The sequence below is a fragment of the Leptinotarsa decemlineata genome, unplaced genomic scaffold (genome assembly GCF_025532065.1).
Source record: "Leptinotarsa decemlineata unplaced genomic scaffold, Ldec_3_MD MMD2_tig00026299_RagTag_RagTag, whole genome shotgun sequence".
NCBI classification, from domain to species: domain Eukaryota; kingdom Metazoa; phylum Arthropoda; class Insecta; order Coleoptera; family Chrysomelidae; genus Leptinotarsa; species Leptinotarsa decemlineata.
Window position 1 is genome coordinate 11,591,045 of NW_027412676.1, and position 14,009 is coordinate 11,605,053.

A 14,009-nucleotide genomic window follows, 5' to 3' on the forward strand; every position below is an offset into this window, starting at 1 on the left:
GTGACAACGTATAATACTGGCTCTCTGGTGAATGAATCATCTTCAAGATTTTACTTATACCCGTTTAGTGAGAGTGAATTTTTTGAACTAATGATGAAGAAGCTGAATAATAAAAAGTCGTCAGGGAACGATGACGCTCCGGCATTCATGCTCAAAAATACGCTGGACATATTAGTAAAACCTCTTGTTTTTCTTATCAATTTAAGTTTTTGTTCTGGTGTATTCCCTGAAAGATTGAAAATAGGCAAAGTTGTACCTATTCACAAAAAAAATAATAAACAGTTGATGAATAACTACAGACCCGTAACAGTAACATCAGTTTTTTCAAAATTTTTTGAGCACTGTTTTCTAAATAGATTTTTAAGATATCTTGACAGAAATGACATTACTTCGGATACGCAGCATGGGTTTCGAAGTGGAAAATCCACTAATACCGCGATTCAATCCATATATGAAAATTTAGCTGATAGCATAGATGCTGGCGAGTGCCCTGTTGGGATTTTTTGCGATCTCAGCAGGGCATTTGACTGCGTCAATCCTCAGGTACTATCAAGAAAGTTACATGAGCTGGGTTTTGGGGAAATTTGGAATAATTGGATCGATTCATTTATGTTTGGCAGAAGCCAATATGTAACCATCACCAATGTAATTAATGGTAAAAAAAGAATAATGAACTCTCAACGGATACCTCTATCACTCGGAGTACCACAAGGTTCAGTCTTGGGACCTGTACTATTCCGAGTATATATAGATAAAATTGACGAATCTGTTCCTGATGCAAAGTGTGTGAAATTTGCTGATGACGTTGCCACGATTGTAACAGGCTCCGACCAAACAAGTATACAACGAAAATGCGAGCAAACAATGAGATCATTGAACTGGTGGTTTTCCAGTAATTCGCTTGTTTTTAATCCAAATAAAACAGTAATTATTCAATTTTGTAATTATCAAAAAATTCTTGACCCACTATATATTGATGTGAATAATCAGCTGCTTCCATTGTCAAAAAGTACTTAGTTTTTGGGTGTTGAAATTGACAAAAATCTCAATTTTAAAGTACATTGTGATGGCCTCATACCAAAATTGCATTCTTTAGCATTCAAGCTACGAAATCTTAGCTATATTCTCAGTCTAGATCAACTAAAAATTATATACTATGCTGAAGTGGAGTCGAGATTGCGCTATGGTGTACGTTTCTGGGGTTGGTCAACCAACGCAGGTAAAGTTTTTTTGGCTCAAAAAAACATCATCAGAAGTATCACTGGTATAAGTTACATGGAGTCCTGTGAACCTTTTTTCAAGAAATTACAAATACTGACTTTACCCTGCTTGTACATAATGGAAATTTGTGTCTACGTTTTTCAAAATAGAAGTCAATTTCCTTTAATAGGCTCTACTCATACAATTAACACTAGGCCAAAAAAAATATATCAAGTTCCTCTAGCTCGAGGGCGGATTGCTCTTAAAGGTCCTAATGTTGCAGGTCCTCGTTTGTTCAATATTTTACCAAATGAAATAAAAGAAAGCAAAACATTAGAGATGTTCAAAACAAAGATTAAAAATTTTTTAGCTCTGAATGCGTATTACAGTGTTGATGATTATTTAACGTAAGTGTATGTGTGGTGTGTGCATGCGTTTTCGTGTGTGCTTCTAGTTTTAGTGTAGTAGGTAGTTTATAATTTTAGCTTTACTGACTATTCCTAATACAATTACTTATGAAATTGTCGAACAGGAAAATAAAGGATTTGATTTGATTTGATTTGATTTGATTTAGTCAGTGGTATACTTAAATATTGGCTATAAATCAAATCATCTAAAGGAACATCTAGTATTCTGGTAAATGTTTCGCAGATAGTCACAGGGTATTTGCTCATGCCTTAAAACGAGTTATTTGCTAGGTAAAAAACTCTGAAAAGTGATCAGATTTGCGGGGAATCAGTCTAGTCAGGTGTACTCTGTGGATAAAAAATCTCAGAGGAAATTTCGAACACAAGGAACAAACTGGAATTACAAAATCTCGTTAAAGAAATTATTCGCGAGTGAGGAATTCATCAATAATGATGAATAAAATCGATAAAAAAATGCATTAACTTGAAGACACAGTAAAAAGTATGAATGCGAAAATAAATGATTTGGAACAAAAAATGTCGTTCTTCGAGCAACTGGAAAAATCAACAGTATCTGTATACAGCGTGACTCACGGTCGATGGTAGGTTAGACGTTTCTGGAAAACACAAAGCATGATTTTTCTGAAAATTCCACCCCTGACATTTCCTCACCTGTTCTATCGATCTAAAATATTTTTAGCATTGCGGCGTTGCCACTTCTATCGAAAAGTCTTAGCAATTATATTTTTTTCAATGGAACACCCCGTATATTAATACATTTTTAGAATGGCTCTGGTATTTTATTACTTTTTTGTTGATAATGTCCTATACCTATCTCTATCTGTTTTCAATTAAGGCTATGTTTTGGACCATATTTAGCAAAATTTATTTTTTATTTCGAAAACAGATAAAGATAGGTATAGGACATTATCAACAAAAAAGTAATAAAATATCAGAGCGATTCTAAAAATGTATTAATATACGGGGTGTTCCATTTAAAAAAATAAAGTTGCTAGGATTTTTTGATGGAAGTGGCAACGCCACAATGCTGAAAATATTTTAGATCGATAGAACAGGTGAAGAAATGTGAGAGGTGAAATTTTCAAAAAAATCATGCTTTGCGTTTTCCAGAAACGTCTAACTTACCATCAACCGTGAGTCACGCTGTATAATGGTTCTCATTTCAACCAAAACGACGGAGTTACCGTATATGTTAAAAGTACTATCGACTATATCACCACAATAAAACATTTTACCGAAATCAAACTCTTAGAAATACGTGGAACAATATCTCTTTCAATATTACAGCTTGCTACCGCCCTCCTTCTAGTAACTAACTAACGTTAGTGAATCTCTCAACTTTTTTATTTATATTTATTTGTATTTCTTCATTTTTTGTTCAATCCTCTCAATTTTACTTGTATTTCATTTCAGGTTATTTTTGCTTAATATAATTGTTATTTTCCAGCTATTTATTTTTTATTCTTCTTTTTCAGTTGTTTCGGGAATTTCAAATCATTCTACATATTAGACAATGGAAGTCCGAACTAGTGAAATAACGGTCCAGTTTATAAAAAGACACCATTTACTTCTATTGAGTCCTCTCTGTCATATCATTAATTTATGCTTTATGAAAGGAAACATACCAGCCGCTTTCAAAGAATCGATAACAATCCCAGTTTTCAAATCAGGTGACAGAAAATTCGCAACAAATTACAGACCAATAACCATCATCAATAACTTTGCCAAGATTTTCGAAAAGTGCTTGAAAAATAAGCTAGTTGATTTTTCAGAACAAAAAAATATTTTATTCGAAGGTCAATTTGGTTTCAGAGAACATATGTCAACCGAAAATGCAATCTTTCAATTGGTTAACAGTCTTTGGGAAAATTTCAATGACAAAAAAAAATGGCAGTATTTCTAGATCTGGCTAAAGCCTTTGATACAGTCAACTATCAAATTCTTCTGGACCATTTAGAAACTGTAGGAGTTAGAGGTATTGCTTTAGACATATTCAAAATCTATATATCTGATAGAAATCAAAAAGTTGAAATAAACAGTACCCTAAGCCATCCACTACCTGTCAACATGGGCATGCCCCAGGGGACAGTGCTAGGTCCTATTTCATTTTTGATTTATATTAACAATTTTTATAAACTTCATAATATCAATGGCAGAATAATATCTTACGCAGACGATATAGTACTTTTATTTGAAGGCGATTCCTGGGATGAAGTCTATGAGAAAGCTGAAATAGGGCTCAAATATGTACTTTCCTGGTTGAATATGAGCCTCCTGAGTCTGAATGTGGGAAAAACTATATTCATTGCATTCACCACAACAAAAAAAAACCAACCCTTAAATAACACTCTCACTGTTCATAAGTATCTATGCCGAACCCCAACGCAGTGTTCATGTCCAATAATTGAAAAAGTTGACAACTTGAAGTATTTGGGTGTATATGGAGGCCAACACCTGCGATGGGAAGAACACATTGACATTACAGTTAAGAGACTCAATAAGTTAGTTTATAAATTCTATCAAATTAGAAATCTGAATAATAAAAAGCTCTTACTTACGATTTACAGCTCACTCGCTGAATCTCAATTGAGGTACTGTATCATTATATGGGGTGGTCTCAGTTAAACATTATTACACGTTCTAGAGGTTATGAAAAAAATAAAAATTAAAATAATTTTTAAGCAAAATAGAAGGTACTCTACTGAAGACCTTTACAAATAAACTGGCTTATTTGATGTAAGAAAACTATATACCTATCAATGCTTAATATGGATGTAAAATACCTCCATCTCTCAGATAAGTCATACTCACAACACGCGTACTAAATCTGAGCAGAAAACAAATGTTCCCCTCTGTAGGCTAACGCACACAAAGAAATTTATATCATACTTTATTCCAAAATTATTAAACCTAGTCCCTTTAGAAATCAGAGTCATTCCTAATAAACGTGAAATGAAATCAAAACTGATCAACCAGGCCAGTTTCAACTCCCTTCACTGTAGGTTAAAGGACTGACACCCATCAGAACAACTACTCCCTTAGCTAATACCTATCTGAACGAATTGTTCCTTTAGATGATTTGATTTATATTCAGTCTTCAAGTACTGAATATATGTAAAAATAAAAATGTTTTTTCGTATTTAAATTCTCTCGATATGATTTTCAACTAGAGAAACTAACTTACTCAAAATAGATATATGTTGAAATCAAATTGTGAATTGTTTTGAATTAATATTACTTCTCTACAACCTGTGCATCTCTAGGACGGTTCTGATTCAACGAAAATGTTTCATCACCCGGACGAATTACATCCGCAATTTTAATAAGGTAGCAGTAGGAGGATATAAACGAGTAGTAAAGTTGCCATCCATCCACAGCAGCATACTTTAATAAATGGAAAAGGTCGTTATAACGCTGAGCACTCACATCTGAAGAATAACTAAGTACAACTGGGATTAGGGGGTTTTAGGATTCTCTTTCTGAATATGAATCTGAAAGATTAAAGGAAGAAGCCAGATTATTAATTCCGGATACGAAATATGGTTCCATAAAAATTTTGACTTTTTGAAACAGGATTGTTTGTTTTTGGTAGTGAAAATGTAATACTTTCAGTGTTTCAAACCATAGCCGTAGGTACTCATGTATGAAATCTGGTAGATAGTTTGGAAACTGTGAGAAAAAGGTTTCTTGGGAAATCATGTGTCGTGAAAACAAAGAGAGAATTGATGGATTCCGTATCATTTTTGATGTGTTAGAAATTGAACAAATTTTCGTAAAGAAACGAAGAAGAAATAAGTATTGGAATATATATGTTCAACGGGTAGTGAAAAGACAAAAGTTATGATGAACTTACATAATATTTGGAGTTTGATATTCAAAAATTCCTATATTGAAGAAAATAAATTATGTGAAAGTTTTATAGCAATATATTGAAAGGTGTGTATTTTAGGAAGAGATCATTTTCTGCGAAAAAAGTTTTGTGGCTTTTACTTCTCCATCATTATACAAAATATTGTGGGGATCTTCCAAGAGAATGAAGAAAGCAATATAATTGAAAATGAATTCTTAGCTTTTGTTTCCTACAATTTTTTGTATGAAAACTAAAAAATGAAAACAAAAAGGCAGTTTTCCAAATTTATTTACAATATTTCTATCATAAAACCGTACAACAAGTTCAATAATTTAAACGTTGTGTGAAAAAGCTAGAAAATGTGAGTCAGCTCTTCTTACTTTAAGTAAATTGCACTACTGAATCAATTAACCGGTTGCTGTCAGAATGGAATGGAATTTAATGATTTGTAAGACTGTTGTTATGAAGTATATGATACCAATTTCTGAAAAATATATTTTTGGAGACATTAACAACTTTTCAGTACCACCAATTGATACAGAAAATGAGTGCATTCATTATATTCAAGAAACACTCCATTGTGAGTTTAAAATAAACGCAAAACTATACAATAGCTCTTTCAGGCGTCTGTATACATGTATGTACAGCTGCCGGAATAAGTTATGGCCGGTGAGAAGCCCTTCCCTCTAGATGTGCAGTAGAAGTGTAGAAATTTGTTATCAATCATGTTAATCCTTAATCCGTACTACGCAAAATTGCGAACAAAAGTTTCTATTCCTGTTTTCCTAATACTTTCTTTGTCATACACCGACCCAAACTTTACGCAGATACGATATCTCCCACCGGTCATGACTCAGTCTGGTAGCTGTATAGACACGCCTGAAGAATCTATTGTCTAGCGAAACGCGTGTTGCGATTTTGTAAAACTTGTTAGTGAAAATCTCGCAATGAAGTATCGGCCGATTCCATAACATATTTGTGATTCATCAATGACAAAAACTACATACCTATATCTTACAACGGATCAAATTACCAGAATAACTTTCAGTATATGTCACAATCTATTCAAAATTATATTATATCAAAAACTATTCGCTGAAAAATATGACAAAATTAGTTTCCATTTTGTGAATAAGCCGATATTTTTCCAATTATATTTTGTTTTTCTTCGCTTCCGAAAAAAAGGATGATATTTCCATGTTGGCTTCAAGTACTCTCAACCAGAAGTATTAATTTCACTGGTTCGGACTTCCATTGTCTACTATATGAAATGATTTGAAATCCCTGAAACAACTAAAAAGAATAATTAAAAATAAATAGCTGAAAATAACAATTATATTAAGCAAAATGAACCTGAAATGAAATAATAGTGAAATAAAATACAAGTAAAATAGAACAATTGAACAAAATACAAATAAAAATAAAGAAATGAAAAAGAAAATGAAAATAAAAAGTTGAGAGATTCCAAGTCACGTTAGTTCACGACGTTTCGATTGTTAGTATCTACAATCGTCTTCGGGTGATGACTGAACTGATTCCATCAAAAGATGACTATTTATAGGTCGTTCGAGTACTTTCACTTATACCCGCTCTCCATTTTTCGCTTCACTGGTTCCGTGGGAGATGACCGTTTGGCGGAAGTTGTTCATTTTTCGCTTGATGATGGGTTTCCATATGTTACGTATTTCTACGCTGGCCTGGCTGAATACGTTGTTGGACAACATGTATGCGGCTCCCTTGAATTTTCTTCTAAACCAATTTTCCTCTCTGTGCAAGATCTCAGCTTGGGACCACTCGATGTTGTGTTGATCGGACCAAACATGGTCTGTCAGTAAATCAGGAATAGCAGTGAAATTTATCTTGAAACATTGTCAACCACCTTTAAACAAACAGAAGTATTAATTGCTCACAATGATAACGAAGACGTCATCTACGGTATAACAGAAGACTCAATCCACGAATATTGAAGATGAATGAAGCTTCCCAAGGCAATCCGTTGCGTCATCACTGCCGAACATTTTTTTTTGTCTTTCATAACAGCTTTCATTGTAAGACTAGTTGAAACCAGAGCCCAAAAATTGAGCATTCTTGATTCAACTTGTTCAATTGATGACCTATTTATTTTGTAGAAATCTAAATTGAATATTGGATAGAAAAAATAACTTTTGTCTAATTTCTAAAAATATTTTCATTTGTTACGACCGGTTTTGATTTATTAAACCATTCTCAAGTAATGAAAATGGTTTCAGTTCATCAAACCGAGAATTGTTTAATATACCGAAATCTGTCCTAACGAATAAAAATCTCAGTGGAAATTAGACAATAGTATATTACGTATCGACTAGGATAAGAAGCCAATTACCCACGAGCGGAAAATTGTAAGCACGAGGCGTTAGTCGAATGCGATAATTGACGAGTGGACGTAATTGACCTCATCTTCTAGGTGCGTACTATACTTTTTCTACGACTGACCGTAGAAAAGAATGGTACAGTATATTCAAAACTGGTTACTACAGTTTATTGTATGATTTTCACTATAAATGGTTTTACAAAAACCGCGAGACGTGTTTACAGTTCATGCTTGAGGAAGCTATTGTATAGCGAAACACGTGTCGTGGTTTTTGTGAAACCCTTTATAGTGAAAATCATACAATGAACTGTATTCATCTTTTTTATAGAATTTTTTTGGGTATTTGTTACCTTCCACAATCTGAAAAAATATAAAAATTATAATAGAGAACTTTATACAAGTTTAGAAGGGCAAACTTTTTAGTTTACCCCGATGAGTTAATGCATAAAAATCAAAGTATTTTTCACAAAGAAAAATCTTCTATTTATCAGTAACTTGTCGTATTTAACAATTTTGCCTATCAAAAAAATTGTTAAGAAATAATTCGATACTCATCTTAACGTTTCGGAGGCCAAAATCAGCCTCCGTCTTCAGAAATGGACAAAAAAATTCTAATATATTGACAGATATTCCTTTTTGGTTATTTATTTCTTCACTTCTCCGACAGATGTTGAAGGAGTTTTGAAATATGAAATTATGTCAATGTTGTTGATTGACAACTGAAACATTCGATGTAATACAAGGTGCTCTCCGATGCCAGTCTGTTGCCATTTCGCCACTATCCAAATTTTTCTTCAAGATGGGTAGCCAATATAAGCTGATTCTTTTAGCTTACGTCTCTTAGAATGAGGCTCATTGGTAATCATTCTTGTCCTATTCCATTCCACTCGATGTTCACCGTCTGATTTTAAAATGTGTTCTGACAATTTAGATCCTGTTAATTGTCTAATTTTTATGTAATCTCGATGTTCATTCTCACGCACTTTCAATGTTCTCGAGGTTTCACTAATGTAACTTTCACCACAAGAACAAGGTATTCCATGAATACAATTTTTTGTATTCATGAAATACCTTGATGAGGTATGAGAGTATAGATCTCATTGTATTTTTTGTTTTGAAAGTAGTTCTAACATCGTACCTATTTCGAATTCGTCTCATTTTTTACAGATAGTCTTGGAATGGAAGGTATAACGTTAGTTATGAAAGGTGTCGATGTTGAGTCGGTAATTGTTGAGTTAGATGTTCTTGAATTTGTGAAGCTGATGAATAGAAGATTTTTCTTCGTAAAAAATATTTTGATTTTTACGCAGTAACTTATCATGGTAAACTAAAAAGTTTGCCTTTCTACACTTGTATAAAGTTCTCCATTATAATTTTTATATTTTTTCAGATTGTGGAAGGTAAAAAATACCAAAAAAAATGGTCGATGAAAAACTGATTTTCCTCCACAAAAAAATTACTTTCGTTGTATTAATCTGTTGCAATATGGATTTTCATCAAGTATCCGCCAGTTCTATTCAATCACAGTATATTTGTTTGAGATTATGGCTTATGGATAATAAACTCATTCAGTCAGTCAGTCAGAACTGACACAAGTTACCTACTCTGGCAATTATCAAAGTGATGTCTGTTTGTGATATGAGTGGTAAACATAATTGGTATTCACTTTGTGAGTGTATAAATGAATTTGAAGAATTGAAGGGGTTATATTTTTAGGAGTCATTAATTTTTGAGAAAGAAGGTTTTTGGCTTTCTACTACTCCATCTTGATACAAAAAAAAGAATGAGGGAATCTTCCAAAAAAAAAAGGAAGGAAGTAATCAATTTGAAAATGAGTAACTCTATACATGAATGTGTAGATCATGCAAAGAAGTAACTTTCAGACACAAACTGAAAGAAAGTCCTCCTGAAACAGCTACTTTCATATAAACATTAAATTAATTACACGAAAGAAAAAAAATCTTTCGCAACAAATACTTCTATATGAACACTGAATTATACAGAAGATACTTTTCTCTACTCAGTTTGTATTTCAAACATTCGTTGTGGAATAAAAATCTCAGATATCATTCACATGAGTTCTACTTTAAATGAATGGTAACAAATTGCACTTACATGGAACACTGTCATCCTCACTGGTATACATCGATGTTTCGCCTTGAGACACTTGCCCTAAGGCTCTTCAGTACCAAATTGGATAACATTATAGAAAATACACACAATTCATTCATGAATTACGATTTTTAATGTCACGGAATGAGCTTGATCTGCTTATGTCATCGATGACATCGTAATGACATTCATTCACCCATTTGATTTAATCAGAGCCAAGAGGAATTTTATTTGAATTGAAGGGGTTATATTTTTAGGAGTGATTAATTTTTGATTACTTCCTTTCTTTTTTTTTCGAAGATTCCCTCATCCTTTTTTTTGTATCAAGATGGAGTAGTAGAAAGCCAAAAACTTTCTTTCCCATAAATTTGAAGAGTGCGAACAGGTATTTTTTGGTCTGTAAAATATTTTCAAATCCTTTTGTTTGGCTGTTAAATAGTAGTGAGCGTCGACGATTGTTTCGGTTTATAACCATCAGATTTGCGTTTTAGAGAAGCACGTAATTTGGAATATTTGCTAATGTCCATATTTTTCTTGATATGTAGGGTACTTCTCAGCATGGAATTAATCGCCCATAATGACGATGGTTTACAAATTTATACTAAATGTTCGAAATGATCGGAAAGAACATTTTCGGAAAACGAATTTATGTTTTCCTTCGGTGGTCAGGCGGTTCGACGTGGGTGCTTTGTTCACTCACTCGAATTGACTGCCGTGTTAGTCGGTGGTTCAAACCCTAGTCTGAACAATCGGTTTCCACTTGCTATCATCGAACCCGTGTTAGGAATCACATGTTGAAAGACAAGACCTCGTTAATCCTTAGCTGGCACTAGTTTCAACTCCTAAGGGTTGTCGTTCGTAAGGGTGAGACAGCTGGTTAACGGAAAAACTTATTTTTTTTACCAGATTTCTCTCTTCAACTCATACAATTTTTGAAATTATATTCGTATTTTTCTCTTGATTTTGCTGGCAGCAAATCATTCATCGCAATATTTGCTTGCTGGGTAATATCTGGTGGGGTAGCACAAATTCCTTGATCGTCATCACTCATTTCGATTTTTTACGAGATTCGGTATGACAGCTCATAATCAAAACAAATGGTTTTTGATTCACGGATATAACTAGATTCATTACCGACCCACAAAGTGTTAAACAATAAATCCACTGAAAATATGATTTTTATGTCGACACGGTCGATCATAATTTATTGATAAACCATTCAGAAAACCCAGGCTTCAGAAGTGTCGGGCCACAAATTATACTAGTGAATGCATAAATAAAGTACAGAAGAGTAAAGTAGCCATTATTTCATGACTCAATACATCGACCAACCAATTTTATGTCTTCAGGAGATGGAAAAAACTGATTCTTTCGTTGAAAATGTGAAAATATGTTCAACGTGCCTCGAAACTATTTTGGTTATCATAAATATTCCACTCAATGGTGAAGTTTTTCCCATTGAAGTTATGATTGTACTGGTCAATACAATGAATCAAAAGTTACGATTCGGAACAATTTATGTAGGACTGGGATTGATACTATTTGATGAATAGGACTTACACTTATGTAGTATCTTCATGTAATCCCAACTTTTCTACATGTATGATTTTAGTGAATCAATCTTTTTTTTTCAGGTTGTATAGCCAACCAGTTAACTTTTATCACAAGAGGGAGTCATGCGCGTCAGATATCACAACTACTACTCTGGTTACAGTAAATGGTGGGACAATGAAACCTGCTAATGGCTTCTCACAAGGAAAAACTTCTTTTCTTCAGCCTCCAAGACACAGCTACATTGGAAACGTGTAAAATTCCTGAGAATAAAAACTTTTTAATCAAGATTATTATTTTGTTATCATTATTTTAGATTAATTCAATTACATATTCAATCTTATCAGAATAACACACTATAATACTTACTGAACAATCCACATAATCTCCAATCGTACCTTGCGAGAGAAGAAAATCCTGTTTCACCAAAACAATGTACCGTCTCACACCTCAGCGGTTGCCATGACGATAATCCACGAATTACAGTTTGAACTGCTTGACCATCCGCCTCACTCTTCGGATCTGAGCACAAGCGACTTCTTTTTGTTTCTTCATGTGAAAACTGTGCTCGGTTGACAGAGATTTTCGTCATATGGAGAGGCAATCACCTTTGTGAACAATTATTTCACAGAGAAAAACGCCGAGTAATATTTGAACGGGTTACTGAGATGGGAGCATCGCTGGGAGGAGTGTGAAGAGTTGAAAGGAGACTAGGTTGAAACAAATCGAAAAAAATGTGTTGTATATGTGTTAGGTCGAAAACTTTTCAGTCCACTTATGTATTTTGGAAGTATTTGTTTGAGATTTTGTATATATGAATGTTTATACGAAATGCTATAGTGACAAGAGGACACGTGTCTCTTCCGGTGACATAAAATCGTAATGTTATGAAGGTAATGGGTAATTTGTCTTATAAAGTTATTTATTGTTACTGATGGATGAGTAAGACAAGTGTTTCGTTTCTACTTTTAGTGTTCTTCGAAGTACACTTCGAAGAACACAAGTGTGCTTCGAAAACCACTAGGAATTTCGAAGTCTTCCATATGAGTCGAACCCTACATTAACATTTTTTCATATATCACGTTATGTGATGTTCCTGTATATTCATTTGTATATTATTTTGAATAGATGTAAGTGGAACTCCAAATTGCTCTTTCAAAATGATATTATGTGTAAAAAGGTCTGAAAATTTGAGTTTTGGAGTGTCTTTATGATGATCACAACCATATATTCACTAATATTTTGTTAGACTTGGTCCATAAAACGTGTCCGCATGATTAAGATAACACTTTCACTCACTTTTTTTATATCTTTCGATATACGTTGAGAAGAATCGTTAATCACCATAAATTAGAAAATATAGACATGTAAGAATATAATCTGTATCTGTAGAGTGAGGGTGGGTGAAGGCCCTCAGCACTTAGGTCACATGTGACCCATTGTACATCCTTCCGAGTTGTCCTTCTAGGTCATTGTCCATCCTGTTCTTTCCAGGAAGGTGGACAAGTCATCCGGAGACATCTCCTTTAGGCCAAAACAGGTGTAGGCCAAAACTCGTCGAACACACACTCTCTTATTGACGATAACTCCGGAAACTTCCATAGGACATGCCTGACAGTTTCATCTTCCTGTTCACACATCCTGCACTAGTCCACTAGCCCCATATTACGGAGGTGTTTCTTTAGTTGACAGTGACCACTCAGGAATCCTACTGTTTAGCGTAGATTTTTCCTGGTCATCGCTAGATATTATTTCAGCGCCAGTCCCAGGGTTGCCCAGAGTGGTAAGATGGCATCCTTTGATTTCACCCCATCTCTTTAAGTATTGAGCATGGGTGTGACGTTTGGCTGGTTCCGCATATGTTGAAGTCATCAGGCCGTAGGTGCCACTGAGTCCTAAAATTCTTAGTCCAGCCACTTCCTTGGTTAACGAGTCGATAATGTACTCCTGTCGTGCCCTTTAACACAACTCAGGATGATGTTATTATCTACGAAGGCTTTGGCACTCTATTACTAGCCCTGAGGTAGCACGTTGTCTGTTCGAGGCTAATAGGGCTTGTCTGCTATCAGTGCAGATTGTTATGATACTTGCCAGTAATTCCTTCCCTGGTTATTTTTTTTGTGGCGATTGAGATGCCAGCCAGTTCTGTTTGAACCACGTTGGTATGTTTCTTATTTCCCACTCAATCCTTAGGCTTAGTAATATGGAGTACACTACACATACTGAGCCTTCTTTGGTTTTTGAGCCGTCTGTATATACGCATATTGCGTTTGTAGCATCTGACTCTGTGTTCTGTTTTATTTGTATTTTATGGAGTTCATCGAACACAAACCTGGGTTCAATTACATTACTGAGTGCCTACAGCAGAGGTTGCGCAGTAAGCGCGTCTCGCCATAGACTCAGCCTCAATTGACCCATTCCTACTTCGAGGTTTACACCAGCCGTGCGCAATTGTAACATTGCCATTAAAGCAACCTCCTTAACGTACAGGTCCAGAGGGGTCAGATCGTTGAAATAG

General features: G+C 34.4%; 1 protein-coding gene across 4 annotated transcripts in view; it reads left to right on the plus strand.

Moving 5' to 3' along the window:
• The window catches only part of LOC111511253 (Diuretic hormone 44 receptor 2), a 329,140-nt gene extending 317,359 nt beyond the window's left edge, over positions 1-11,781 (plus strand). For all 4 annotated transcript variants that reach the window (XM_074180595.1, XM_074180596.1, XM_074180594.1 and 1 more), the window contains exon 10: positions 11,575-11,781. In XM_074180595.1, the coding sequence (XP_074036696.1) occupies positions 11,575-11,749 (175 nt within the window). In that variant the 3' untranslated portion in view covers positions 11,750-11,781. The remainder of the gene's footprint in view (positions 1-11,574) is intronic.
• The last annotated feature ends 2,228 nt before the right edge of the window (positions 11,782-14,009 follow it).